The 27,191-nt window shown below is 42.4% G+C and overlaps 2 protein-coding genes across 8 annotated transcripts; both read left to right on the top strand.

The window, feature by feature from the left end:
- Positions 1-2,074: 2,074 nt before the first annotated feature.
- slc35g2a (solute carrier family 35 member G2a) lies at positions 2,075-6,091 on the top strand. Of its 2 annotated transcripts, none has more exons than XM_048228917.1 (2): positions 2,075-2,379; positions 3,393-6,091. In XM_048228917.1, exon 2 carries the CDS (start codon positions 3,419-3,421, stop codon positions 4,667-4,669), a length of 1,251 nt encoding a protein of 416 aa, XP_048084874.1. In that variant the 5' UTR covers positions 2,075-2,379; positions 3,393-3,418; the 3' UTR covers positions 4,670-6,091. The 2 variants fall into 2 exon arrangements, with proteins under 2 accessions (XP_048084874.1, XP_048084811.1); XM_048228854.1 differs by having other exon boundaries at positions 2,075-2,383.
- Positions 6,092-6,988: 897 nt separating this feature from the next.
- nck1a (NCK adaptor protein 1a) lies at positions 6,989-24,296 on the top strand. 6 transcript variants are annotated; one of them, XM_048261436.1, is made up of 5 exons: positions 6,989-7,079; positions 11,040-11,118; positions 12,835-13,061; positions 21,923-22,647; positions 23,574-24,296. In XM_048261436.1, exons 2-5 carry the CDS (start codon positions 11,108-11,110, stop codon positions 23,766-23,768), a joined length of 1,158 nt encoding a protein of 385 aa, XP_048117393.1. In that variant the 5' UTR covers positions 6,989-7,079; positions 11,040-11,107; the 3' UTR covers positions 23,769-24,296. The 6 variants fall into 6 exon arrangements, with proteins under 6 accessions (XP_048117393.1, XP_048117424.1, XP_048117401.1 ...); XM_048261444.1 differs by having other exon boundaries at positions 7,008-7,083; XM_048261451.1 differs by having other exon boundaries at positions 7,008-7,083; positions 12,831-13,061.
- The last annotated feature ends 2,895 nt before the right edge of the window (positions 24,297-27,191 follow it).

The raw sequence follows: 27,191 nt of genomic DNA, 5'->3' as shown, positions 1-27,191 counted from the left end.
TTGGCAAGGTCGCTTTATAGTGGAGCCCTAGCTTTACCTCTGCGAGATCCATCCGCAGAAATGGAGAAAGGAAGACCTGTTATATTTGATGCTGTAGGCCCAGCATGACTTCATCTTTTTCATGCTTCACACTTCCTCTCCCCTACGTGCTGTATTTGCCAGTGACCTTTGCAGAATAGGATATAAATGTTGCTTCACACCCACTTTCTCCCTCATTTGTCTGATGGATCTACACCTGCGGCAGCAGGGATCTATCATCTAAAGAAGGCACAGAGGAATGGCACCCGGGAGAGCTGCTCTAGGAAAGTGTATCGAAAGGTGTACTTACTGTTATTTCAGGATGTGGTACTTTCTCAGGCAAAACTGATACAAACACCATGTTTAAATATTTAGATATTTTGGGGGATTGTAATCTTTTGACGTTATATAATTGCATCTAATGCTGGGATACATCAGCGCTTTCAGTTACTTATTTTCTAATCCTCCTCACTCATACTGTAGATCAACACTTATTTCTATGTCCCACGTTGTGGACAATGTCCTTTGTGACAGACTGTTCCACTGATGGCCATTTCCCCAGCTGCCTATTCAGCCTGTCTGAGCCCCATAATTAGCAGGGATGTTCGGAGAAAAGGCAGGCCTGCCACCAATATCCCTGCCATTTGTACAGCTGCTCCAGCATCTAATTGTTCATTCCACCCAGGGCAGCAACAGATGTGTAGCACCAGATAGCAGTCTTCACTGTTTCAGTCTTGTACTTAATGTGTATTTGTGTGTGTGTGTGTGTGTGTGTATGTGTGGTGTGTGTGTGTTTGAGAGTGAGGGAGAAACAAACGCAGTGTGTGTGTGTGTGTGTGTGTTTGCTTGAGTATGTGTGTAAATGTGTGTGTGTGTGTGTGTGTATGTGTGTTTTTCCAGGGGCCTAAACAGGGAGCTGCGTAAGCAGAACAGTGACATGGATGAGCTCTCTTCCTTTGCTAAACTCAATTAGCCCCTTTTGCTGTGATATCAGCTCAGAACAATTGTGAGAGGAGGGTCAGCAAACATGGGTGGTCCATTAACAAGGGAAATGAAGTTTCACACAGTGCAGTACTGATGGCTCATGTGTGTCTGTAGAAATCAGCAGGTGGGCCGGTGGTCTGTTAATAACATTGAGGAGAGAACATGCAGCTGGTTAATCAGTGCTCTTTCCATGTGGATTCTTTTTCAGTGTCCCAAAAAAATCATCAAATTGTAGCCTTACATAGCAAATGGCATGAAGGAAGACTGATTCAGAATGCTGATTAGGCCTATAATACATTTTATAATCCAATTTTGTTGAGACTACGAAATATTTTTTAAGCCAATAATCTTAAAACATTGGTCGTCAGAGTTAATAACGTTGAACCATAGACCTATCTATTTTCATCTATACTTTTTTAGGGAAGATTCTTTTCTTAGTTTCTTTACTTAGTGTCTTTCAAGTCCCTATTCAGGTTGCCATGGCAATGTTCCTGCTGTGGACACATAGAATGCAACAAAAGTGTGACTGGGGTTTCTTCCATTTCATGAAATTGTTCGAGGAGCTAAACAGATATTATTTGCTTGAACAATTCAGTTGAAAATGTAACCGTGTTATGTATTATATAAATGTTGTCTTATTGATGTTCGATTCGGAAGCAACTTATATGATCCTACATAGTTTGTGATTTGCCCTATTTGCAGCAATTATCCAACAACAGCCATTGGTTGAAATTATTTGACTTGATCCATACATATGCAAAGCATTTCATTTTCCCATTTCCATCACACACAGCAGCAGGCTACATATTAAATTGCCCTGGGCTGGGTGTAACAACTCAATGCAATCAGAGTGGAGCCATGGTGCCTCTATTTTTGGGTGAGAGCAAAAAAATAAAAAAATCCAGGACTTGTGTGTGGATTCTTAATTTAGTTAATTTGATAGTTTAGGATGTATTGCTTTATTTTGGTGATAAAATTAAAAAATAGTGATCTAGACTTCAGGAGTTCAGATATTAGGTCATACGTCTTCTAATGTTAACACGTGTACTTGGCACACACCCTCCTCCCTTCCTCTGCGCACCAGCATTAGTGACACAATCGGATATGTTTTGAGTAAAGATTGACTGGTCAGACCTCAGACGACGCGCATCCTCTTTCAACTCGACCAGCAGATAGACAAAGCCAAGAGAGAAAAAAAGGTACGGCAATTGTGGTCAGGGAGTAGATCGCCTCTCCAAAGGACCGCGCTTTCCGTATTCAGAGCAGAAGAGCGACGAACGGAGATGGCTCTTTCAATAATCCATTTAAAGCCCAGCTTGCATGTGTGGAATTTATGATACCACCATAACTGTTGCCAGTGGTATTCGTTTTGAGAGTGTAGGTAAGTGGTCTTTTTCGATTAACTATTGGTCCACAATTTGTGTTAATCGACCATTTACACAGGAGGAACATGCCCTTGTAAGATGTCAGAGCTGTCTCGCGCAATGGAGAGGACACACAAGGTTGCATCCCATGAAGCCGTCTGTGCTGGCGCTGATTTCTGTCTTCCATTCATAAAATACGCTGTTGTGATTAAAAGCACCACTGTGATGCCACAACATTTTTCCTTTACCCAAATGATCATTGGGGATGTAGACATTTGTCACCAGAAATTTACACTCGATTCAGGCCATTAAGGTAAACTATTATCGACTACTATGCTTTACGTAATTATCAGTAAAAGAGTTTTCCCGTTGTTCTGATTGGGTAGTGTACTGATAAGAGATGTTGGATGTTTTCTTACGTCGTGATCTTGTGTAATCAAAAATATGATTATAATTATAACGCCTAACCAAAAAGTGGTCGCCTGCCATTAGAATATTTTGCCACGTTTGATAGCCCACCATTGCTTAAAAAACCTCAACACTGCAAACGGCCGATATTGATGAGGAAGTCTTTCTCGGATACTACAGCAGGTTATATATGGTAGGCTATATTAGGATTTTTCTTGTTACCACTACATCAAACACGTCAGGAATTTTAGTAGGCTAGATGATGCAAAATGTTATTCTTGTTCATAACCTACTTTCAATGCGCATGGATATACGATAGCTAGATAAATTAGTCTATTAATCTAACTATCGTACCAAATTTGGTACGATAGTTAGATTAATATATATAGAATGTTATTGAATTGAATCTTCATTGCACCAAATTTTAACAATTGAGAGATTGCTAATAATTATGACAGCCCATCAAGTTTAAATATAGGAACAGCGTCATTTGCCATCAGCTGTAAGGACAGGTAGTGGGGCATGGAGCAAGAGGGCATTCGAGTGTAGCATGCTTTATCCTATTCTTTAACTCCAGTGCCTTTTAGCCAGTACTTAACACTGTTTCTCTTCTTCCAGAGATAATTTTCGGTCGGAGAGAAAAAATGGACCCATCTCCCAGCAAGCAACTGCTTGGCTCCAAAAAAAGAGTCAAGATTCATCCGAACACAGTCACAGTCAAGTATGCCACCCACTTTCCCCAGCCAGGGGACGAGGGTTACGATGATGCACCCTCCTTCGAGGATTTTGGCACTTTCCTTGAGGAGACCTCGGACAAGAAACGCCTCACCGAAAGCAAGCAAAGCAGGACTTTCTTTGGTGCCATCGGTGGCCAGTCTAAACCTGCCACAGAGCCGAAGGACAAAGGGGTGGGAGGGCAACTGGCGAGTTTCGGGGAGGCGTCTGTGTTCGCCTCGCGGATGACATGGGCCGTCCTGTTTGGAGCGGCCCTTGCCCACGGTTGCGTGGCTCTCATTACACGCCTGGCTGCTGACCGCTCCAAAGTGCCATCCCTGGAACTCCTCTTCATCCGCTCCGTCATCCAGTTGCTGTCCCTCGGCGTGGTCTACTACTACAAGGAGGCCCCCTTTGGGCCTGAGGGCTACAGGCTGCGACTGTTCTTCTACGGCGTCTGCAACGTCATCTCCATCACATGCGCCTACACCTCCTTCGCCATTGTGCCACCCAGCAACGGCACCATCATGTGGCGTGCCACCACCACGGTCTTCAGCGCCATCTTGGCCTTCCTGCTAATCGACGAGCGGCTGGGCACGACAGACGTGGTAACCGTGCTGACCAGTGTGTTCGGCCTGTGCCTGGTCATGATCCCCAACATCCTCGGCGAACACATGTCCCTGGGCTTCTGGAAGGAGGCCTTCGGCTACACCATGACAGTGATGGCTGGCCTGACCGCCGCCCTGTCCATGATCATCTACCGCGCCATTAAAGAGCGCGTGAGCATGTGGACAGCACTCTTCACCTTCGGCTGGACAGGCACCGTGTGGGGCGCCTCCACCATGTTCGTCCTCCAGGAGCCCATCATCCCTCTGGACGGGGAGACATGGGGCTACCTCATCGGCATCTGCGCCTGCTCCACGGTGGCGTTCCTTGGGGTCTACTACGCCCTCAACAGGTTCCACCCGGCACTGGTCAGCACCGTGCAGCATCTGGAGATCGTGGTGGCCATGTTCCTGCAACTCATCGTGCTGCACATGGTCCCGTCCGTTTACGACGTCATCGGCGGGCTCATCATCATCATCAGTGTCATCGTGCTCACTGGGGTGAAGCTCTATTGGGTTGGGAAGAGCAGACGTCAAGAGTATGAGGAAATCCTTGACTCACAATTAAATGAGTAGAGCCTGTCTTCAGGCAGTGTGCTAAGCTACTGATCTGTAAATGAACAGTGTCTTGAATGTGAAGAGCAAAGATCTATTTATTTTGTATTGTCCTGTTAACAAGTGCCAATCATGTGATGACTTCATTTTGCTCTAAATGTACTTCTCAAGAGAAAGTGACAAAGTCATTGTCATCTTTCTAAAGCACTATGCTCATACCTATTCCATCAGCCAAAATAGCTATCTAACAAACATTTGATGTTTTCATATCACAACCTTTTATCAATTAAAATGCAGTAAGGGAGAGAGGCATGTCATGAGCAGGATTATGTACTGAAAAAGCAACCTTCAAAGGGAAGAATATCAATTCTTACAAATAGATCATTCTGTCTGTCTAATGGCAGGGTATGATGGCATAATTGCTGTTCAGACTGGCCTTGTGGTAATGATTGACCCCTATGATTGCATTGGATTAATGAATTTCACTGTCAAATTACCAACATCCTGAAACAAAGTGTGGTTCAGTTTATGTACTGGCTCAATATATCCCACTCTCCTCTATGATCAGATATGCCATTAGTCAACATATCCTGTTAATACTGATAGGTATTATCATTCTTTGACTTTGTTCAGAACAGTTTTGCTTTGCAAAACAGCATGCTTTTCACTGCCAGTATTACAACAAGAGGAAGAGGAACCTGCACATGTCTCTTAGGACCGTTGAAAACAATTTGGGCACAGTTTTATGTGAGATAAAATTGGCCCGTTCAGCTACAATCCAACAATCCAAAGGTGATAAATAGAACCCTGAGTCCCTGACGGAAAAGAAACTGTGGAGTGTCAAATGCTCGGGGCATCCCCAGATTATGAGTGGACTCTTCAACTGCAGAGATGGTCCAATTTTAGCCTGGGGTCTAAATAGGAGTGATTATGCCAAGAGGACATGCAATTGGTTTTAACCCATTGCACTATAACAAAATGTTCTGAGCGATAAGGATTGAGACTGGAATATGCGCTGTTATATCAAATGAAATGCTTCAAATGATGGGTAGTAAGTACTATCCACCATATTGTTTTTTTTTTTATCTTGTGAGTTAGATTAATATATACCTCTGGGTCTACAGTAATCTTTACACTGCTTGAGTTATTCTTAAATTAAGTAATGGCATCATTCGTTTACTATGAGGATAATGCAATCACTAAATGTGTTTTTATTCATTTCTAAATATCTTTATGACTGCCAACTGGGCAAGACACTGATTTCCCAGTTTGACTGAAGTATAGATAGAGTGCAAGCCTTGTCTTTGCTGTTTGATGATTTGCATGTGATGTTTTACTGTGCAGTGATATCTGTTTTGGTGTACAGACAAATCCATGAAACTGTAAAAAAAAAACAGAGTAAAAATGTAAATTAACAAGTAAAAGATGACAAGCAAATTGAAACAGTCCTCAGTGTTTCGGTTTTTGCCGCTTTTGAATGTATATTTCATAAATTCTTATTCATTCTATCCTGTCATTATTTGATGTCAATAATTTCTATGGTGTCCACAAGATGGCAGACATGCTTCAAAAAGAATCTTATATTTACAGTTGTGTGCTGGTGACCATTTACAGGTGAAAGAAAGCTATAATCAGTCAACAGAGTACAGAGAATTCCGTGGAAATTATGTAATATAACTTCAGACTGCAAATGTACAGTAGCCTACAATAGGTTGCTGTATCAAGCAGCATATTGATTTCAAGAAGTCTGTTTGAGAGTGCAATAATGCAAAGTGATTTACATATGTCAATTACAGCGGATTACGGATTACCCCGGGGCACAACGGTGGAAGCCAGGAATTGAACCCAAAATTTTTCAGCCAGATGCAACATTGAGGGTATAACACTAAGTTTGAAATCTCCATTTGTAGTGCAATGTAAAGACCATAAAAAAGTTTTCATTGCATGCAGTAACTCCACATTAATTATAAAAAGTCATGAAGTGAAAATGCTAAGAGCTGGAGTGAACAATCAGAGGTCAATCAGAGGTAAATGGATTTCATGGGGAAACTAGTGGATAATAGCTAATAATGATCAATTATTTTTCATATTTCATAAAGTGGGAACATATCAGTTTATCAGTTACTACTCATTTTAACAAGCAAAAAAGTATTATCCTAAAGTAGTATTATGTCAACATATTCTCCTGTAGGCTATGTTGAGTTTGTTTGATCGACAGAAACACTGGCAAATTAGATAAGGGGCACCTGGCTTCTATTGACCATTCAGGCGTTCTTGTGGGTGTGTTTCTGTAAGTCAGTTTGAGCAAGTCGCGCTAAGGAAAGATATAAGTGGGGATACAGAAGCTGCTCTACTCGTCTCGGTATCACAGAATTTTCAACTAACTTTAACTTCCGTCTGGAAAACAAAGCAATGCTTCCAGCCTGATTCAGTAAGTATGTTTTTTATCATTTTGTTATCCTTACTATATTGGTGTGATTCCCTATGTTGTTTGTCAGTGCAACCTATAGTTGCCAAAACAATAGAACAGTGCCAAAGTCGTGAAATAGCCAGTAGGCTATGTTAAAGTTCATCTGGCCGCTAACACATAGGCCTACATAGGCTAATCGTGGATATGTTCTACATGTTCTATTGACTATTTTAACAGTCTAGTTTAGAATGGCATTAAAACTTGTCACTACACCAGACATAATTTCACTGCATTTCTTACTTCCAGTAACTATATGCATGTGACAATAAACTTCCTTGTATCCTTGTATCCTCGTACACTGTGGCAGTTGATCTGCTGTCATTGCTGTCTTTGGGTAGTCTGTATCTTGCGCAGTGATTCCCCCAATATAAAATGTTGATCTGAATCATGCAGGAAATTCACAAGACAGGCTTTAATACTAATTGAAAGATACATGCTCACAGGCTTTATTGACTGAGAACTCCTAATCGCACTTCCTCCTACATGGCTTTTCGCAAGCTGTCAACCACATAGCCTATGGCGCAATAGAATCATGTGGCTTAATTCTCATCTTTTTTTGTTGTTGTTGTTGTTGAATATTTAAAGAATGGCAAAGTAGTTCATACAGTAGCCTACCCTACCTAGTTGGTCTGCTTTAATGTCTCCTTGGTATTTTTTCCATTTCAAGTACATTGTATTCAAGTATTGTATTCAGCTTCTTGAGGAAGATTGCCACATTCAAGTCAAAGAGGAACTTTCATTTGGGGTAATCCCACTTAGAGGTTTCACATATGAATATTGCAGCAGTTCATTGTATTGACTGAATATGATTTATCAGTTTTCTTTGTAGTGTCCAGCTCTTGATCATTGACTGACATACTCAGAAAAGACAAGCATTCTGCGAGCACTTGATTGTCCAAACACTTGTGCAGCTCAGCGTTTTTTTTATCCTATTAAGCTTTCTTGTGACAGCCAGCTTTTTCCTTCATGCATGTAGCATGCTGTCATTGGAATGCGACTTCCTTTACTCTGTAGCAAGTTGCAACACATCTCTCTTTGCTCTCATTCACAACTGTTTCTTTTGGGCATGCTCTCAAACACGTGGGTCACAGCACACTAAAGCCCTTTAACATCAGAGCTCCTTTAACATCAGAGATCAAAGTTTTTATCTTCCAACAAGACAAGAAGAACTGAAAGTTATCAGAGGAAAAGAGAAGGGAAGGAAATGTTGTGCACCAGGGGGTTGCACCGTAATTTCCCAACTATTAGCCGCACCTTATTCATTTTGCAAAATTTCTTCAGCTATGAGGTTAATACACGGATGGGCGCAGTTAATATAGTATTAATATGGTTTTGTTTCTTTTAACTTGCATAAAACACTGTCCTGCGGCTTATAATGCGGCTCATACACAGGAAATTACTGTAGTGGTATGTTTCAAGAACATATTCAAGGGAGTTTTTTGCAGAGGTGGTGAAGTCAGTTCTTAGTGAAATTTCCTATTGGGGACTCGCAACTGTTTTAATAAGTAATGACAGGTAATGGTTGCAAAATATACAATTGAAATCATTTCACCGAAGATGCTTTGAACAGTGTAGAATATTTGGTCATGTTTTCATCCAGGACCTCTGCACATACAACGCAAACCATTCTACATTGATTCGCTTTATTGTCACCCTGTGAATTATGGCCATTGCTTCTTGAGGTTGTTAGATGGCAGTTGCTTATTACTCTGCAGTGAGTTTCCCATGTCCCTCAAGTGTTTTCCAGATGGACCTCTATTTTCAGCCATGTAAAATCTGGAAAGTTTTGCGTCCTTGGAGACTGAACATCTTTCTCACAGTGTTCCCTCTCCCTCAGCTGGCTCGTCTCTCCAGCACTGCTGCCTCTTGGAGCCATAAAGATTTATATGGATTTCTGCTTGTTGAGAGGTTGTACTACCATGACGGCTTCACTTTGACCAACATTTCCCAGAGATCTCAAGAAAAACCGTGGAAGCAAGATCAAAGTTGATTACACTAATAAATCAGCACTATTATGAAAGCATCTTGAAATAATTGAATAAAGAAGAGGGTGAAAACACCAATGGGGGCAAGAAGTGCTTTGTTATAAGCCTCACTTACCCCATTTGCAACCTTTTTGTTTCTCCCCCCCCCTCCACTTTTCTCTGCCACAATCCCATGACCCTGGGTTGTTGTGGTGCTTGCTTCCCCATTTGTGACAGGAGGATTGGCTGCAGTGGAAATTTGGAGGCAGGAAGAAGGGGTCCTCAGTGTTCACACAAATTGAGTCAGGGCACACATGGCCAAGTAATTGGAAAATAGCCGATTCAGCTGTCATGAGATTTGGTGGTGACATGACCCACCAGATGAAGAGGCTCCCTCAGCTTTGCTCTCCCGCTCGTAGTGCTCAGAAACCTCACCCACGGGACCCAGCCTCATCCGCATGAAATCTCAGCGTTCAAGGGTCAAAGCAATGTGGCTGGCCAGCTGTTGAATATGGGGGAAAAAAGCAGCGTGCTCATTGCATAGTTTGAGGAGCATCGTAACTTTACTATGTGCTGGTATCACATTGTCATCTTCTGTTGGGAAAACCTCAGATGAGGAAGGAGCGGCGCTCTCATACCACTGCAGTGTTAAGAAGTTGTCTTTTGGAGGAGGAGGGGATTTTCCATAGATCTGAAATGTTTGTCTTGCTTTAGTTCAGGATTCTTGCTGTTTCCTCCCACTGCTGACACAGTAAATTGCCACTGCATGTGTGAGTGAGCAGAGAGGAGTTGGGAGACACAGTGTGGTTCTCATTTTATTCATCTAAAGGAATCATTTTTGACAAGTTTTTACTTACAAGAGTACATCACGTTAAAAGAATAAACTAAAACTGTTAATGTCTTAGCCTGTTGAGTTCAGAACTCAGTTCTTATGTAACAACTATACATCTTGGTTTTAAATGTTTACTCTTGACAATCTGGAGGTTCCTTTAATAGGAGTAATAGGAATTATGATTGTTTTGGCGTCAGAAAGTGTCTTACCAATAATTATTTCTTGAGCGGGTATTTGGCAGTGTTTGTCATATTCCCTCATCAGTCATTTTGGGTGTGTTGAATGTGAAGCCAAATCTCTCAGATGACCGCACAACTGGCAGGCCCTAGCTGTTACGTCCGAACAAGTGGGCTCCCACGAAAACAATGTCAGACCCTTGTTCACCCCTTGGCACAAAGTTGTTCACAGTGGGCTTACCGCCTAGGCCTGGCTCAACAGCACCTGCTCCTGCACTGAGGAAGTGCACGTTTAGCCCTGAAGGTGCTGTTGGTTGGTTTTTACTGTAACAGACTGATTCAAAGACTGATTAGGTGTGACATAATTACATAACCCTACAACAACAACAACATAACTCTGATTGACTGTATCGAGTAATTTCTGACTTGCGCAAGGTACACTATGCAAGATTTTCACCTTAATATAACCTCTACGAAGCCAATATGATGGTAAACAAACTTGTAATAGGGGAATCGTTCACCATAGGGCATAGCCATAGAGCATATCCGTAGCAGGTTGTTAGAGAACCAGCAATGCAACTTCAAGTTAAGTCAGAATCATGAAACATTACCTTGTCAGTAGATATAGCTCTTTGGAGATAGTTTTTGCCTGTTGTTAGTCCTTTGCCTCCACAACAAAAGCATTTGCATTGTGCACAGGGGAAACAAGCCATGAGAAGTAGCAAGTGGCAAAGTGACTCTATTGTGACTCTAGAGTCGCCAAAAATACCTGCATACAACTGCATAGTCTTACCTTTAATATTTACTAGTGCTAAGTTTATTGTCTGATTTAATTCCATCCACCATCAAATAGCTGAACTGGAAATGATGAGGATTATCGTATATGTTGTCATTGATCTCTACCATGCTGTGAGCGCTTTGACTATTTTCCCGTCATGTTTATTTGTAGGTGCAGTGAGTCCCGAATTTCCTGTGGCTGACAAGATAACACCTTTCAACTTGGCACATACTACATTGATGTGGTGCAGGTTGGTGTTTGCATAGATCAGGCAGATAATACTATCAAACAGATCTGTATTTCTGTGACGGTTACCATGCAGCAAATGTAAATTATATCGTTGAACATTTGCACCGTTAGTGAAGAGGAAGTTTTGAGCAGATTAAATGGTGTTATTTTCATAGGAAGGGTCATGGTTACCCTCAGTGTATCCATTGTATAAGTGTGTGCTTACTTTGAGCTAAAACTCAGAGAGGAGATGGGAGCAGAGTGAATTATAGGTTAAGGGGGAGCTTTTTCCACGTTCCCGATGACCCTCAAGCCTCAATGTTTTTGTTTGACCCTGGCCTCCAATGGGTCTCAAGTCTCAAGTTACCCCTATGCCTCTGGCTTCTGCTTCAGAGCCTCAGTATAGAGAGAAATGGTCTTGTCTCCTTTTGTGCCCAGAAAATGGATCATCAGCATTTTAGCCATCTTTCTGAGTTGGTGCAGAACCATGGAAAATTGAAATCTGCATTGTAAAAGAATGAGGAATGAGTAGGCAAGTGAATGCAGATGATTTCCTCTGTGCACAACAGTATATTAATCATATCTTAATGTGAGACAGAATCGTAATAGTCAAACACATGCAGTTGAAAATTATTTCATGTTAAAGCGATTATGCAGAAAACTAAAGTTCAGCATTTAATTTCAGTGGTTTTAATTTTTTAAATCTCAAACACATTGGGCCCTATCATGCACCCGTCGCATAGTGGCGCAAAGCATGACACAAGGCTTATTCTTATCTTACACTCAATAAAGTAAGGATTTTTTCGCCATGCCCTTCACTTTTATTAAACCTTGCACCCAGGGGTGTGGCAATTAACAACATAAGGTGTGGTCTGGCGCATGATCCAAAAATCTATATCTTACACCCTTTAAAAATCATTACGCTACTGACCAAGAAAAACCTGATTTATAGAGAAAGGCGCATCACAAGCACAGCTGAAGACGCACTGTCATGAGATGTAAGCAGCAACTCCTCTGCAGGATAAATATCAGGATTTTTATTCAGTTATTCGAACATTTTTGGGGTAAGTGTTGCTTTTTTCAGGCTATGTTCTCGATGGTAACCCCTTATCAGTCAATAGTGAAAATAATTAACTCTGTAGAACTGTTGTTATTAACTATGAGACCATTCATGAAGTTAGTTTCACTTTTCACTCAGCAAGGTTTAGTGGAATCCCTGTTACATATGGTCTCGCATGCAAGCAGATTCCTTCAAATGCGCCGCTGACTATCAAAATACTGATGCGCTGTTTGAAGTTGTGCTTCTTGCTGTTAAAGGGATTGATAGATGTCATTCTCATTGGTTTAAAGGATGTTAGGCCCAAAACACACCCATGACTGATTAAGAAACATAAGAACACACCCATGACTGATTAAGAAACATAAGAACACACCCATGACTGATTAAGAAACATAAGAACACCCCTTTTGCGCCCGCCGCCCAGCGTTTGATCTCAAAATCACACCATTAAATTCGTGATTGGGGACTGGCCACGCCTTTAATATCTATACATTTTGCGCCTCTGACCATCTGTTTCTGATCGCCAAAATAGGGCCCCTTGATTTGTATCAAGAGTGGTATGTTGTATTAATAGCTCCATCTGCTGGCCATGTGTATAATCTGTAGAGAAAGTGATGTATTGATTGTTGTTGTTGCCAAACACATCATCCATCTTCCCCTCTCTCTCTTCCCAGACAGGATGTCAGAGGAGATGATCGTCATCGCCAAGTTTGACTATGTAGCCCAGCAGGACCAGGAGTTGGACATAAAGAAAAACGAGCGACTGTGGCTGCTGGATGACTCCCAGTCCTGGTGGCGAGTTCGCAACGTCACCAACCAGACTGGGTTAGTGCCCTCTAACTATGTGGAGAGGAAGAACAGTGCCCGGAAAGCCTCCATTGTAAAGAATTTAAAAGACTCTCTCGGTAAGCATCCTCAAACTGACAGCTCACCGTCTACCTGTATAGTAGTCTTTATGTGTACGGCTTGAACCTCTCCAACTAAATGCTAGAACTTTCACAATATTTCAGGGAAAACACTGAGATTGCAAGTTATTTCAGTATCTTAATTAGTCATATGTTACTGTAGGTGCAACTCTGCTTTTGTAGAAAAAAAAAGACACAGTCATAACACACCCATTTTGTTATGGTTGTCAGTTTTCCCATAACAATGTGCTGTGTAAGAGAGGGTGGCAGCCAATGCTGCTACTTGACCAGAATAATGGTTGAATCAACAGCTGAAAGATGCCTTAGCTGGAAATCTGAGTACCTCCCCATTGTAATTTTTCCTCAAACGCCAGCTGCTGTTTGAGCCATGTTACAATTGTCCCAAAGTGGTGCTGGAAGAATTTAGGAAAATTGAGAAGACTAGTATCCCTCTCAAACCCCAAGTGCTGGTCCAGATGATCAAATTAAATACCAAGCAGTGTTTTGCATGAACTGTGGGAAATGGTGGTTAAAAGTATTTTATATCATTTGGACAATCCTTATGGACAGGAACGCATGTCACTGTATTTTTGAGGTTGTTGTCCTGGCCTCTGAAGTGTAGCTCTGGCTGTTGACATTAGTCTTGGCCTCGTCTAGCTGTATCTCAGCTCAATTTCATCTCACTGAGACAATAGGTCTGGCTCTTCTCAATGCACTTATGTTTCCCTCAGCCACTAGGATAGCAGGCCAATCAGCAACAAGAGGGGATGGTGTTAGTTTTGAAATCGCAAGTGGCTGTGGTAAATGGTAAATGTAGCAAAACCTATAAACATTAAAAAGTTGTTGTCAGAAGAATGTGTAAATCTATACAGCTTGACTGGGTCTCTAAAACCTATAAAAATTACCAAAAGTACATTGTTGTCAGAAGAATGTGTAAATCTAGGAATACAGATTTGGTAGGATTTCAAAGTTATAATGCAAAGTCTATGCCCATTATGCGATGCTAGGATTGGAAACATTTCTGAATGGAGAGTACCCAGAATTGAATCTCTTCTCGAAGTGAAATAAAGTGTGCAATACCAGGCTAATAAATGATGGCACCTTTGGGTAACACAGCACAGCATCTGGTGCTTGGCCATGCCTCTGTTTACAGTTAGGGTTTGTCTGTCTGACAGTTTCCTTCTTCACACATGGTAAACAGTGGAGGATTGGATGACCGGGCCTCTATCCCCTGTACAAAAAGAACCACGCTGTCCGTTATTATGGACTCACCTCCAGTGTGAAAGATGATGGGGCCTGGATGGCTTCCCACTCTTTAAGGGGCGAGTGGAGCCGCACATGGAAGTGGCTCTAACTCCCCCATAAAGAAGTATATACGTTCACAGTAAACTGTTCACGTGGAGTACAGAATTGGTTAGTTAGCCAGTTCATATTATTTTCAATTGCATTGTACATCTCAGATGAATGAGTGAGTCAATTTACTCTTTTAAGGCCCTTCTGGACTGTTTTTCCACTGTTCCAATCTTAGTCTAGACCTGTTCATCTATTTGTTATTCATAAGACATTTTTATATGTGGTGATATGATATGAACAGTAGGCTACTTAATGCTTTGTTTTGAATGCTTTCATTGTTTTGAATTAATTTGTCGTCATGCCAGCAGTGGTCATAAATGCAGGATGTTTCAATAAATAGTCATGATAAATCATAATTTCAATGTTGAGCAAAATAATTGTGATTATTATTTAAATACCATAAAGAAGCCCTATGCATGTGGCGCCCTAGTCACTACTCTACACCCTCCACGTCAAACCTTAATAAACCTCACTTGCAGTTAGTGGCATATTAGTGGGAACAAGTTGCCTTTAGGCTGACACCGTGCTGTAGTCTGTCTGTGTTTTTGGTGTCAATGACCATGGCTACTCATCCCTTTCACACCCCCACAGGAAACGCAGTCCCTCATTCAGGTGACCTCCCAAATTACAGCCCTGTGTGGCAACCAGGTGCCTTGAAAGGTGTAATCCAAGACCTGGCTCTCTTCAGACATGGCAACAGCAGGCCATAGTGCTTGTCATCCCATACCCGTATGTTTTAATAGAGAACGGGATGGCTTACGCTTTGCAGTTTGCCTTTTTTTAACGCATGCCTGATTTCACTGGGGAACTGCAACAAAGGAATTTACCTACTATTTACTTACTTGACTTGCGAAACACATAGTGGCCACGTGGAGATAAAAGTTTGAGTCAAGTGAAAACTCCAGATTAAAATTAAGTCACTCATGTTGCCCTGCCTGGGGGAAAAAAACAGGTGTATTTGAAAGTACCAACTTTCAGGCACTCACATTCCATCGGGTGAAACCAAAACCCAAGCGTCTGCCACACCGTTAGACTGCTGACGGACATGTGGTTGCCGTAGCAGTGACCAATGTTTGACAAGTGTCCCTGCAAGACCCACAGAAAGTGTGTGGGCCCCAGGCAGCAGCTGGAGAGCTTCAAAGGAACCCCCCCTCGCAGTTTCCCATTGGCTGTCTGCAGTCATGTAGGCGGGGTGGAGAGCTGCTCCACTAATAGCTCTGGACTTTCAGGAAGTTCTCATGAACTAGTTGCTCCGCTACAGGGAGAGGGAGAGAGGGAGAGAGAGGGAGACGGACGCAGCTCCAGAGCCAGGAATGGATATGGCTAACCTTTTTAAACACTTCTTCCGTGAGTTCACAGCTTTTACGTTCTCTTTGGACAAACAGGGGTGGAGTGTTTTGTAACCTAAATAGTAAAGGAAGCCTATAATTGTTCCGCTCTTACAGTTTCACTGGGCTGTTCCAACGAAGCTAAGTTAGGCTATTGTCCTGTATGGGCCTGTGGCTGAGTGTTGAAAGTGCCAGAAAGAATTCACATAGGCAGACTTCAGAACAGCTGGAGGGATCCATTGCGTTGGCTTCAGTGTAGTTTTGTGGAGATGAGATTTTGTGTTCTCCTAGGAGAAAGCCTTTTTTCCCCCGCCTCTTGCATTCAGCTGCAAGTGGGTGGATAAGGATTTCAGACTAGCTAAAGCTTGTAATTGCACGGCAGAGACGTGGTAATCAGGAGCACAGACAGGGCTAAGGCATGGCTTTCTCTCACACATACAGCACTGTGTCCCAGCCTCTCATACCTCTGTGCAGTAACATATGTATGTAAGAAACACACAATTATCTTAAAACAATTAACAATAATAATCTGTTAATAATCTTAAGGAGTTTTTTGCCATTGTTGGCAGATGTTTACAGTTGGGTTTGGGTGTTCCTTTTTGATTTGTGGGTGGCTTGGTTGTGTGTCTGGATGAGCAACCATCTTTCTGAAATGTCACAACACACTAAATGAGTCCACTGCATTGACACACATTCTAAAGGGCAGCTTTACTGCACTCAAATGTCACAGAAACGCCTGTGCAATTTTCATTTGATCCATTTTCTCTTTCTTTGCCTTCAGGGGTGGTGAGGAGTGGCAAGGGGGGGGGGGAGTGGGGTGCCTGTCCTACTGAGAGAGTGAGAGAGGGGGTACACTCCCCCAGGGCAATCTGGTTACTTTTAAAAAATCAAAGCAGTCATGTGTTGGCTTTAAAATGGCTTCCCTTAGTGAGGCTTCAGCCCCCTCACCACACACACACACACACACACACACACACAGATGCAGTACATACACAAACTACTATACACACACTAATTTGCCTACACACACACACACACAGAAAGAGAGAGAGAGACACACACCACCCTCTGAATAACTGCTATCTACCTCCTTTCTGGAGGAAAACGGAAGACCTCTAATTCAAGACAGATTTCTAGGAGCTCCCATGGAGAAAGGCAGGAGGAAACTGAATCATTGGGGTGTGTGTCCTGCCTCCCTCTTCCTAGTTTTCTTTATGGGACTCCCCCATGCTAGCTGTTTTCTTCTCTATCAGTATCTGCTCTCTCTCTCTCTCTCGGAGAGTGTTTTAGTTCTCACTAAGCACTGGGAAGGGCGTTGGAGGCTGAGGGTGGAGGGGTGGGGGTTGTGACTTGGCAGAGAGAAGCAGGAGGAATTTTAGGACAAAAGGAGCGTTGCAAGGGACATTTTCTTTGCTAACCCTCTACTCTGGCAAAAGTTCCTCCCTGTTTGTATTTGCCTTTCTGTTCCACTTGTTCCACCCTCTCCATCCCTCTTTGAGTTCTTGGACTGGAAAATCTAGATTACTGGGGGAGAGGAGGGAAACATGGCTGCCACTTTTGAGGGCCTGCCAGCTCCCGGCCCAAGCACTAGCATAGCGTCAGAACCCAGAGGATCCTTTGTGCTCTGGAAATGGAGGGTGGACCAACTCCCAACACAATAGCAAGATGTCATCTCCCCGAGTTCATTTGAATATGCATTGCACATTTCAAGCCATTACAGAGTCATGGGTGTTTTCGTGGGTAAACTAATCTAATGGACATTTGGTCAAACGTACATTTCACCAGTGAAATTCGGTGCATTAGTAGCAAGAGGGGCTGATTCAGTTGTGAGCGCCCCAAGTCTTAGAGCACTCTCATAAGCCACATGTTGCCTCCATATTGATTGGGAGCGCATGCACTCTATCCAGTCCATGGTCATCTTTGTGTTGTAGCGGACCCTGGGATCTGGAGCGGGGTCTCTGAGTGTGTGTGTGTATGCTTCATGATGTCATTACTAGAGTGACCTCAACTCAAACAGGAACAAAGGCGGGGGCTATCGGGTTGTGTTTGCTTGGGCCCTTTTCAGAGCGGTGGAAACGAAAACGCTGGCTCGTCGCGGGTCACCTCACATCAGTAATCTGGCCTGGCTCACAGCAGAGTTGGGAGTGTGCTGTGCTGTGAAGCGCTGTCTGATGTGTGGACTTCACAGCGACTGTCCACCCACCCCCAGCCCTCCCCTTAACTGTTTAGGTACAGTAGGGGAAGGTAAGTCAATCTGAAGGCAGCAGTTTGGAATTCCTTCTCCATTCACTGGCCTTTAGTTGTAGGACGTGCTTCATTCCATCGCAGGAATTAAGGCACAGCATAAACAATGTTCTTTTCATTCTAATCGTCTTGTTGATTATTCCCAAACAATGACTTCTGTGTTTACCACTGAATGGCTTGGTTTATTAGTCCAAGATATGTTTTATAATTAGGAATTTTAGAAAAGATGTTTGGGTATTCGGTGCCAAGTGTACGTCTTGCTGTTCCAGCGGAAAGCTGGGAAATGAACTTGGGGAGGCTGAAGGGAAGCTGTTAGTGTAGCTGACAAAGGAAATGAAACAAAAGGAAGTTCGGACAGTGTGTCTCCTGTTGGGTCTTGGAGTCGTGTCTTGTGGGGTGGTATGCAGGCAGACCCTTGAGTCAAAGCTAGAACAGCTTAGCTCTGGGATTCCCCTCATTTTAAGTCATTGACAACATTGTTTTGTTACAGTGATTTGATCACAGAATGAGGGAAAACAGTTCCTCTCAGTGGTGGACTACAATAAAGCTATATGATAACTATAAAAAAGAGTGTTTAGCCGTTTTAGAATGATCACACCTATTTCTTTGTGTGTGTAAATACAATATCAATATTTTGTTTCTACTGCAAAGAAAACAAAAAGATTCCTGAATTACAGGGTACTAGTTCAATATGAGGAAGACGGGAAGGAAATGTGTCCTTTTATCTGCCAAAGCAGGAAAGCACTGTGCAAGGTCATCTTACATTAAGATGGTGGGGCATGAGATATCCACCGCTTCTGTAATTAGCTTCAGGAAGTGTGGCTGTCAATCATCGGCATGTTTGCTTTCTGAAAACAAGCGACATAAATGGCTGAGAGCTGTATATTATTCAGCACTTAGAGACGTGGAAGCCTATTACATACAAATTCCACTGCTATGTTGTTTTGTCAAACAAATGCTGTCTTGTTTAGTTCATGGTGGATTGGTAAGAATTAAAAGTAGGTCATAGCTGTAGAGTCTTGGCGCTGAATTGGTATGGTTCCGGATGTGTTAATATGATTCAACTCTACTGCTTCTCTGAGGTCCTGTAATTGAAAGTTATTAATTATAGGTTGTCTAGTAAGACACAATAGTGTAAAGAATTCCATAGAATCTCTAGAACGTAACTACATGCATAGCTGTTATTTGTGGTTTTGATAATTTGTGCAAACAGCACCTGAATGAGGGCAAAGTCCCTCTAGTTCAGTAACATGGCCCTCAGACAGGCACACTCTCTCTCCACCTCATTTATTCACTGTGTAGTAAACATCATCATTTCTATGTGGAGGTCTTGTTTACAGCCCCACGGGCTGTGCAATATCAACAACTCTTCCTTGAAATGAGGTTTTAATGACTAGCGCAAACGATTGAGAAGACTTTTGTGTCTCATCAACCGTTCACCCTTGTTTTGGAGCGTCTCCAAGCTCTCTCTGTCAGCTGAATGGGGCCCCTCTGCTGCCTGGCTGTTGTCCGCTCCTCCATCTGGCTTCCATTTTCCAACGGGGGGTTTGTGTCTCACGCTGACAGGAAACTTTCCCTCAGAAGACTCTCCTCATTTGCTACGTCTTTCAGTTTCGCCCTAACCCCCCGTTACAGTTTCGTCCAATACACTTCTCAACACTTCCTGGCTGTCCACATCATTTTGCATCACGGAGCTCACTTGATTCTGGAATATTTGAGTCAAATGACATTCTGACATTTATTCATTCAGACTTACAGTTACCTCACATAGCGATGTACAGGTTGTTTTTCTAGCCTTCTCTATTGTCCTTGTGAACACTCTTACTGGACCCCCGCCCCCTGAAATTAGTCATACATAAGCATGATTGTGAAAACCTATGCACAACTGTTGGTGGGAGAAAACACTTCGGTTACTTGGGTGACAAGCACAAGCAATGATTGTGACTCACAGCCAGTGGAGTGCCATGGTAACAGTATGCCTCTGGCCCTTACTGGTCGAAACGTCTGTGAAGACATGTACTTACTAAAGCCTATGACCTAAACTCTCACCCCTACTTATGCGAACCAAAATCTACTGTTGTGCAGGGATAAATAGGAGAACAACAGTGAATATTAATGTTCCTGGCTCTTCCTGAGTTATGTCTGACAGTGAGTCTGCTGAGGTCCTGACTCCTGAATATAGCCAGTCCACATCTAGTGCTAGCAGGGCTGTTGCTAGTCAGTAGTCATTGACCTTTTGTTTGGATTTGTAGCGTGCTTGGTAAATTAAGTTTTCTTCATGCACACAGTGTTTTCTCTCTTTTGAGAGAGTGACTATTTGCAGCACGTAGTAGTCCACACGTCACAATTTCACATTAGAGGTATGCCTAATGTGGACTCCATTTGTTTGAACTAAAACAGTACTTTGTGATTTTAAGACTGCACTTCCCAGCTTGCCCCTGGACTCTGAGCTCTGTTCGTTTCAGTAGAGTTTGTGTCTGTCTGGCTTTGCCTCCTTGGAACACTGCCTGTCCATGACACCTCTCCCTCTAATGATGTGTGCATTAGTCATCCACTGACGCTGTTGTTTTTCAAACTGCCTCCCTTGGAATTAGTCTATGAAACCTCTCCTCTTCTTCATGGAAAATCAGACCTCAATGTCCACTGCCGTTTACCCAGCATGTCTATCACTGTTGTGTGCTATGTGTGTGTGTGTGTGTCTGTGTGTTCATGATAGAAATGTTTGATCGTTTGCTTGGTGATGCATATGACCGTGCGGCTGATATTTAGCACCTCTCCATCTTGGTCATAGTTTGTCAGCAAGTTGCAGGTGTGTTGATGCAATCCTGGTCTTAGAAAAAACAGTGCATCAGCACTAGTGAGAGTGAGCTGTTGACTCATCTAACCTGTAATAACTGGATGACCATCGCACACATATATGTTGATGTGTGCAAGAGCTTTGCTGTTTATCATTTAACATTGCTGTTGTTAAGAATTCATTAAGATTTAGGCAACAAAATAGAAAACCTAGCTTGAAAACCCATATGCACACACACCATTTTAAACTGTTTCACTTAGAAGTCAGTTAACAGAAATGTATACTGTATGTGTTCTTTTGTAAAGTAAAAAGTGTTGGACGAGTCATTGTTTTAATATAGTGCAAATATAATATCCATGTCACTGCAGTTTTGATCCTATAGACACTGGATCTGACACTCTACTGATACTGACTGAGTGGCAAGACCTCTGCCCTTAAGCCATCATTTTAACTAAACTACTCTGTGATACTGTATTACCTTAATGAACTTCTGGGACCTTATTTGCTGTTAGGGTTAGTAATAGGATTGGCCATCACTCTCACTGAAACGTTTGTGCGTAGGCCATTCTATTTGTCACCTGTTTTGGTTGAGATATAAAAGAGCTACTCCATGAAGCCCCGCCACTACATTCAGAAGATAAATGTGATTAGTACTGATGTTGCAGAGAGTTTGTGTTATAAGGCCATGGGCAAGTAAAAGTGGCGCAATAACAAGGCTCACAGATTTCCTTGACACTATCATATATTCTGGTCTTAAATGGGTTAACATGGTCTTAAGATGTTAAACTCTGTACATGAAATACATTAGGTAATCTGTACAAATATGTTGGGTAAAGAGTACATGTACATGCCATGCCTATCACCATACCTATATGGTATGGTGATCTGACCTAGAGAGGATCGGGAGTAGTTTCTTAAAGCAAGCAGCTAAGACTGTCCCAAGGATTATTTGATGAGAACTAAAACAAATATGCATTGGCTGGCTTCAAAATTATGTAAACTCCAAGAAATACCTGTTGGTGAAATACAAATTGTCAAATTGTTAGACCATAGTTAAACGATATGAGAGATGGGGAAATAGCGCAGGCATGTGAAGCAGCATAGTTGCGTTCTCTAATCATATGTACTTTGGCCTTCAGGCATTGGGAAGGGGAAACGAAAGGATGGAGGGATGAAGGACTCGGCCTCCAGCGCAGACGGCGACATGTTTGCAGACAACGGCGAACGCCTGTACGACTTAAACATGCCCGCCTTGGTTAAGTTCAGCTACACGGCCGAGCGCGAGGACGAGCTGTCGCTGGTGAAGGGGACGAGGGTCATCGTCATGGAGAAGTGCAGTGATGGATGGTGGCGAGGGAGCTACAATGGCCGCTCGGGCTGGTTCCCCTCCAACTACGTGACGGAGGACGTGGACGGGTCGGCGGGCGGCGACCTGGCCGGCTCGCTGAGGGAAAAGCTCGGGTCGGTGGCGCCCATGACCAATGGTAGCAGAGTGCTCCATGTCGTGCAGACGCTCTACCCTTTCAGCTCCAGCAACGATGAGGAGCTCAACTTTGAGAAAGGCGAGATCATGGACGTGGTCGAAAAGCCCGAGAACGACCCGGAGTGGTGGAAGTGCCGCAAGCAAGACGACCAAGTCGGCCTGGTGCCTAAGAACTATGTGACGATCCTACAGAATTCCCATCCTGTACCACTGAGTGCAGGGCCCCCCACTCCAGACTGTGACAACATTGGACCCTCTTTGAGTGGGAAGTTTGCAGGCAGGCAGTGGTACTATGGCAGGGTCACGCGTCACCAGGCAGAAGTGGCCCTCAACCAGCGAGGGGATGAGGGGGACTTTCTCATCCGGGACAGTGAATCATCGGTAAGCAACACACTTCTCATTTCACATAGCTGATCAAAACAAAATGGGGGTCGTCATGGGTTGTCTTGATGACTTACTAAAAATACTTTACCATGAGCATTACATTGTGCCTTCAGACGATGCAGTGTATCCCTGACATTCTCAGCAACTGTCCTTTCTAGGTATTTCTGCAGGCCGTTCATTTCAGTACGGTACATTTAAGTTTCCAAACATTCCAAATTGATCCAAATGTATATGCTTGGTCATTATTTTCACACACAGTTAAGGCCTGTTTATATTTTAAGAACAATGATTAGACTAATGGACATTGCCCACAGATTCAATTTCATGATGAAATAAAGATGAAGATAGATTGAGAAAAGGCTAGAATATACCTTTAAGAGAAGACATATTAGGTTTGTTAATTTTCCCCTTCCTCCTCCCAAGTGCATCCCTTATCAATGGCTGGTCTGTTTGTGTCTACTTTCAATGACATCACTGCTCCCCAAGCAGCCTCTCCTTTATGAATTGCACAAGTGCCAGAGAGAGACAGCCATTCCTTGCATAACAGACTTTCTCAGAGTCACAAGGTTACCATGAAATAGTTTAGAGGGCACCTACATTTTTATATTAAACAGTTAATATCAAAATAACATTTTTGGTGCAGGCATGATTTATCCTTAGTTGGCTTATTTAGAGGGGAAAAAATCACTAAACACAATAGTCTAAAACAAAAGATCCGCAGAGAAGGTGCTCAGGGTCATTGTGTCATATTTCATGTCAATGTTAATTTCACTAATTTCATTTAATAGTGAAAGTTGGCACTTAATCCAAGACTGTTGCTGCTGTCAGTGATCTTTTGTTCATGCTAAAGGTACCCTGAAAACACTATTGTTAAGAAATCCTCTTGCACTTACCATGCTGCTGTGTTTTTTTGTCCTTTGCAGCCAAATGACTTCTCCATTTCCCTGAAAGCACAAGGCAAGAACAAGCATTTCAAGGTCCAGCTCAAGGATGCATTGTACTGTATCGGGCAGAGAAAGTTCAGTTCTATGGAGGAGCTGGTGGAACACTACAAAAAGGCCCCTATTTTCACCAGTGAGCAAGGGGAGAAACTGTACCTCGTAAAACCCATGTCCTGATCCTGTACTTCACCTAGCTCAACTCTTCTCTCCCTGGCTGTAATGAACGGGGATTTCCACCATTTTTACAAGATGGGAGAAACAGACTCTCCATTGGACTGCCATCTGTCAGCATCCAATTGGATGACATTCAGATATCCCCAGTCCTGTTTGGGTTGGGTATATGTGTGTGTATGTTGACCTGTACTGCAAATATGTTTCTCTTAATATATGTCTAGTTACTCTTCCCTCAATCTGAAATCAATCATATTTCCATGTGAATTTGTTTTATTTATCTGTGATTGAGTATGAGCAATTTTCTCCTCAGTCTTATTACTCCTAATTACACCTTAACAGCAGAGCCAGTCTGATCAAATAATGGACTCACAGACCCCCTGCTTATAAATGGACATCTGAGTGAGTGTATCTGCTAGCCTGGGTTTTCCCATGCTGCCTTGCGCGCGCGATTTTATTCACGCTGCTAGGCAGCCTGGATTCTGTGGACTTTGTTTTCACCTCAACGAAGGAACCAATCACAGAACGGAGGGAGGGCAGCAAGACGATGACGACACACCAAAGTCGTTATGAGCTACGTACAGACGCATTTGATAGACATTAAGTGGCCCAATAAACGGCTCTGGGCATTCGTAAACCACGTTTCAAATACGAGAAAATTAATGTCTAGTTCCCAGACCCCATCTCAATGGGATGAGGTCTGATGTTAGCCAGGTATCTGCAGTGGCTGTTTTTGATCTCAAACCACCATCTCACATGAACTGTTAAGTTAAAACCTTTGTTCTTCTATGGTTTCTGGTAATCTTAAGATGATCTATAAATAGTTTTTAGATGTCCTACTGCAATTACACTATTTTGTTACAGTTGTGGCCTACAAACTTGTGCTAAACCAAATCTTAATCGCTTTCCCATGATCTGCACAAGACAGCTAATTATATAGATGTTGAGGAAGTTGGCATATACTGTGAGTGTATATTTTTATTGGTTCTACATTTGTTAGATGGAGGGTGCCCACAGAATATGGTTTTCATGTGCTGTTGGGTTTGTCATGCTTAAGGATGGTGTTAGTGCAGACAAATGTCTGGTGTCTTCGGGTATGAATGACAGAAGGAATGACTTTGGATGTCTCTGACAATGGTGTTGTACAATGCTCGTCAGTCTTTTCTACATGCACCAATGGGTTGGCAGAACCATGCTGGTGCTGTTTTAAATCAATGGTTGGTGAATTCACAATCGTTGTATAAGGCCTGGTGACATGGGAGGGGCAAAGTGCAGTGGAGTATTACCTGCTCAGTGGAAGAAACTGATTGTTTGAGGATAAAGCTACATTATGAGGAGCAGCTGAAACGCTGAGGGTCAGTGGCCAAATGTTTTATGAAGGTAATGAAGTCATGCTTTTAGAGGCAGGCTTATGTAAACTGCTCCATGTTACTGTCATTCAACATATCTTAAATCCACAATGAACCAAAGCACGCCAGTCCGTTTTTTTACTATCAGAAGCTTTAACATTCAGTTTTTATGTCCTAGATGCTATAAAAGTAGCATCTATTGAAGGACACTGTTTCAATGCTTAGTAATATTGGAGTTGGAAAAAAAAAAAAAACTCACTGTTGAGAATTTTGCAAGGGCACAGATTGTTTTAAAGCTAGAATAGTGTAACAATAGATTTTATATTTTCTAAGATATAGACATGACAAAAACATGGCCTTAACTTATTTTAGATGATTGTATTAACCAGTTATGTAAACTTTTAGACAACCTTTGAATTGCTTTTAATTTAGCACTTTCACAGATTGTGTCTCTGTATTACATTTCTCTTCCCTCTAGTGTCACTGATACAATGGTGTTTTTTTTTTGGTCATGTTGAGATACTCAAATTCAATAGCCTACTTTGTATATGTCACATTCTATTAGACAGCAAATCAGCCCAGACATTTCAGTGAACCTCCCAAAATGAAAGGGATTATTGATACTGTGAGCAAAAATGCATTTACCTTTGATGCTTGCATATAAGTGTGGTCAGATCTTTCTACATGCAATGTCCAAAACATTTTCCTCCTACATTTCAGATTAATAAATTATATCATATTATTTACGACATTTATGAACATGTGGCATTTTTTTTTTATTGTTAATAAAGCAGTTGAATGAAATAACATCACTGACCAGGTCAGTCGTCTTTCATCTCTCTCTGTCTCATTTCACCACAGTAAAGTTTACCACAATAATCGAGACCCACAGACTGCTTTGTACATGTTTTGTTTTTTTTGTTTACATTTTATATCTCATCCTCAACCTCTCACACTAACGCTCAACGGGCGTCAATGGGATCCTTTCCAGACTTCAGCACAAATTCAAGTTTGCTCAGGTTACTAAGTGTAGAAGCAATTATTAATTTCATGTGATGGGCTAACTCAGCCACAACAGTCTACATTTTTCAGATAGCTTACCTGAGAGAACCACATGTTATCTTTTATCTATCACCCCTGATCATAGCCCTAACGATCTTATCATAAATTGGAATGAAGTATACTTATTCAACTGTGAAACATAAAGTTTTAACTATTTTTTCTGCATTTTACCCATCCGGGGGCACACACACTTAGAGCAGTGAGCTCACTACGAGCACACCCACACGAAGGGGTTAGGTGCCTTCCTCCACCTCATCCGTGGATGTGGGAGCGCTGTTCAATCATTCCTCCACCCACATTTTTCCTACCAGTCAGGGATCAAACCGGCCACCCTTTGGTCACAAGTCCAATGGATTAGTTGCACGAAAGGCTCTCGGTGAGCTTGTTTGTTTCCTGTGGAGCCAGTTGTGTTTGAACCTGGCGCTATTCTGAAAGTAATTAGTGCCTACTATTAGTGTCCTTCTTTATCTTAACATGCTGATTCTCTAGGTGCCCCAACCGGGTCCATGTAGACACTAATTACATTCAGAATAGCGCCAGGTTCAAACAAGTTGACATTATTACAGAGTACCCAGAGAAAACAACAACATGTGTGGTCTCTATCGATTTCTATCCGAAATAAAGCTTAATAGCACTTCATCGTCTGTTCTGTCGCTAGGTTCTGTGTAAGGGACCGTATACAAATTACCGTTTTGGTAGATCGGCAATAGACCTCTGAAGTTCGCCTACAAAAAAGCTGCCATCCATGAGATCCGGTATCTTGCGATTTTTCCCATGGGAAAATAACATGGGGGTTTTGAATTATCACACCTGTTAAACTCTTGCGGGGATGAAGAAGTCTGAAATGCAGACGTTTTGCTCAACACACTTTTGTCCTCTGCCTTCGAGTGGCTTCTGTGATCTTCGGTAGGCCTATGTTAAGACGGCAAACTTAGATTTTTGTTACCTCAGAGCTAACTTGCAATGCAACTTGCCATAGGTAGCTTCAATTAACACCCGGATCTCCTTATATGGGCAA

Source organism: Alosa alosa, chromosome 1, assembly GCF_017589495.1.
Source record: "Alosa alosa isolate M-15738 ecotype Scorff River chromosome 1, AALO_Geno_1.1, whole genome shotgun sequence".
NCBI lineage: Eukaryota > Metazoa > Chordata > Actinopteri > Clupeiformes > Clupeidae > Alosa > Alosa alosa.
Note: the sequence above shows the minus strand (reverse complement) of the source record. Positions and strands in the feature narration are given on the sequence as shown.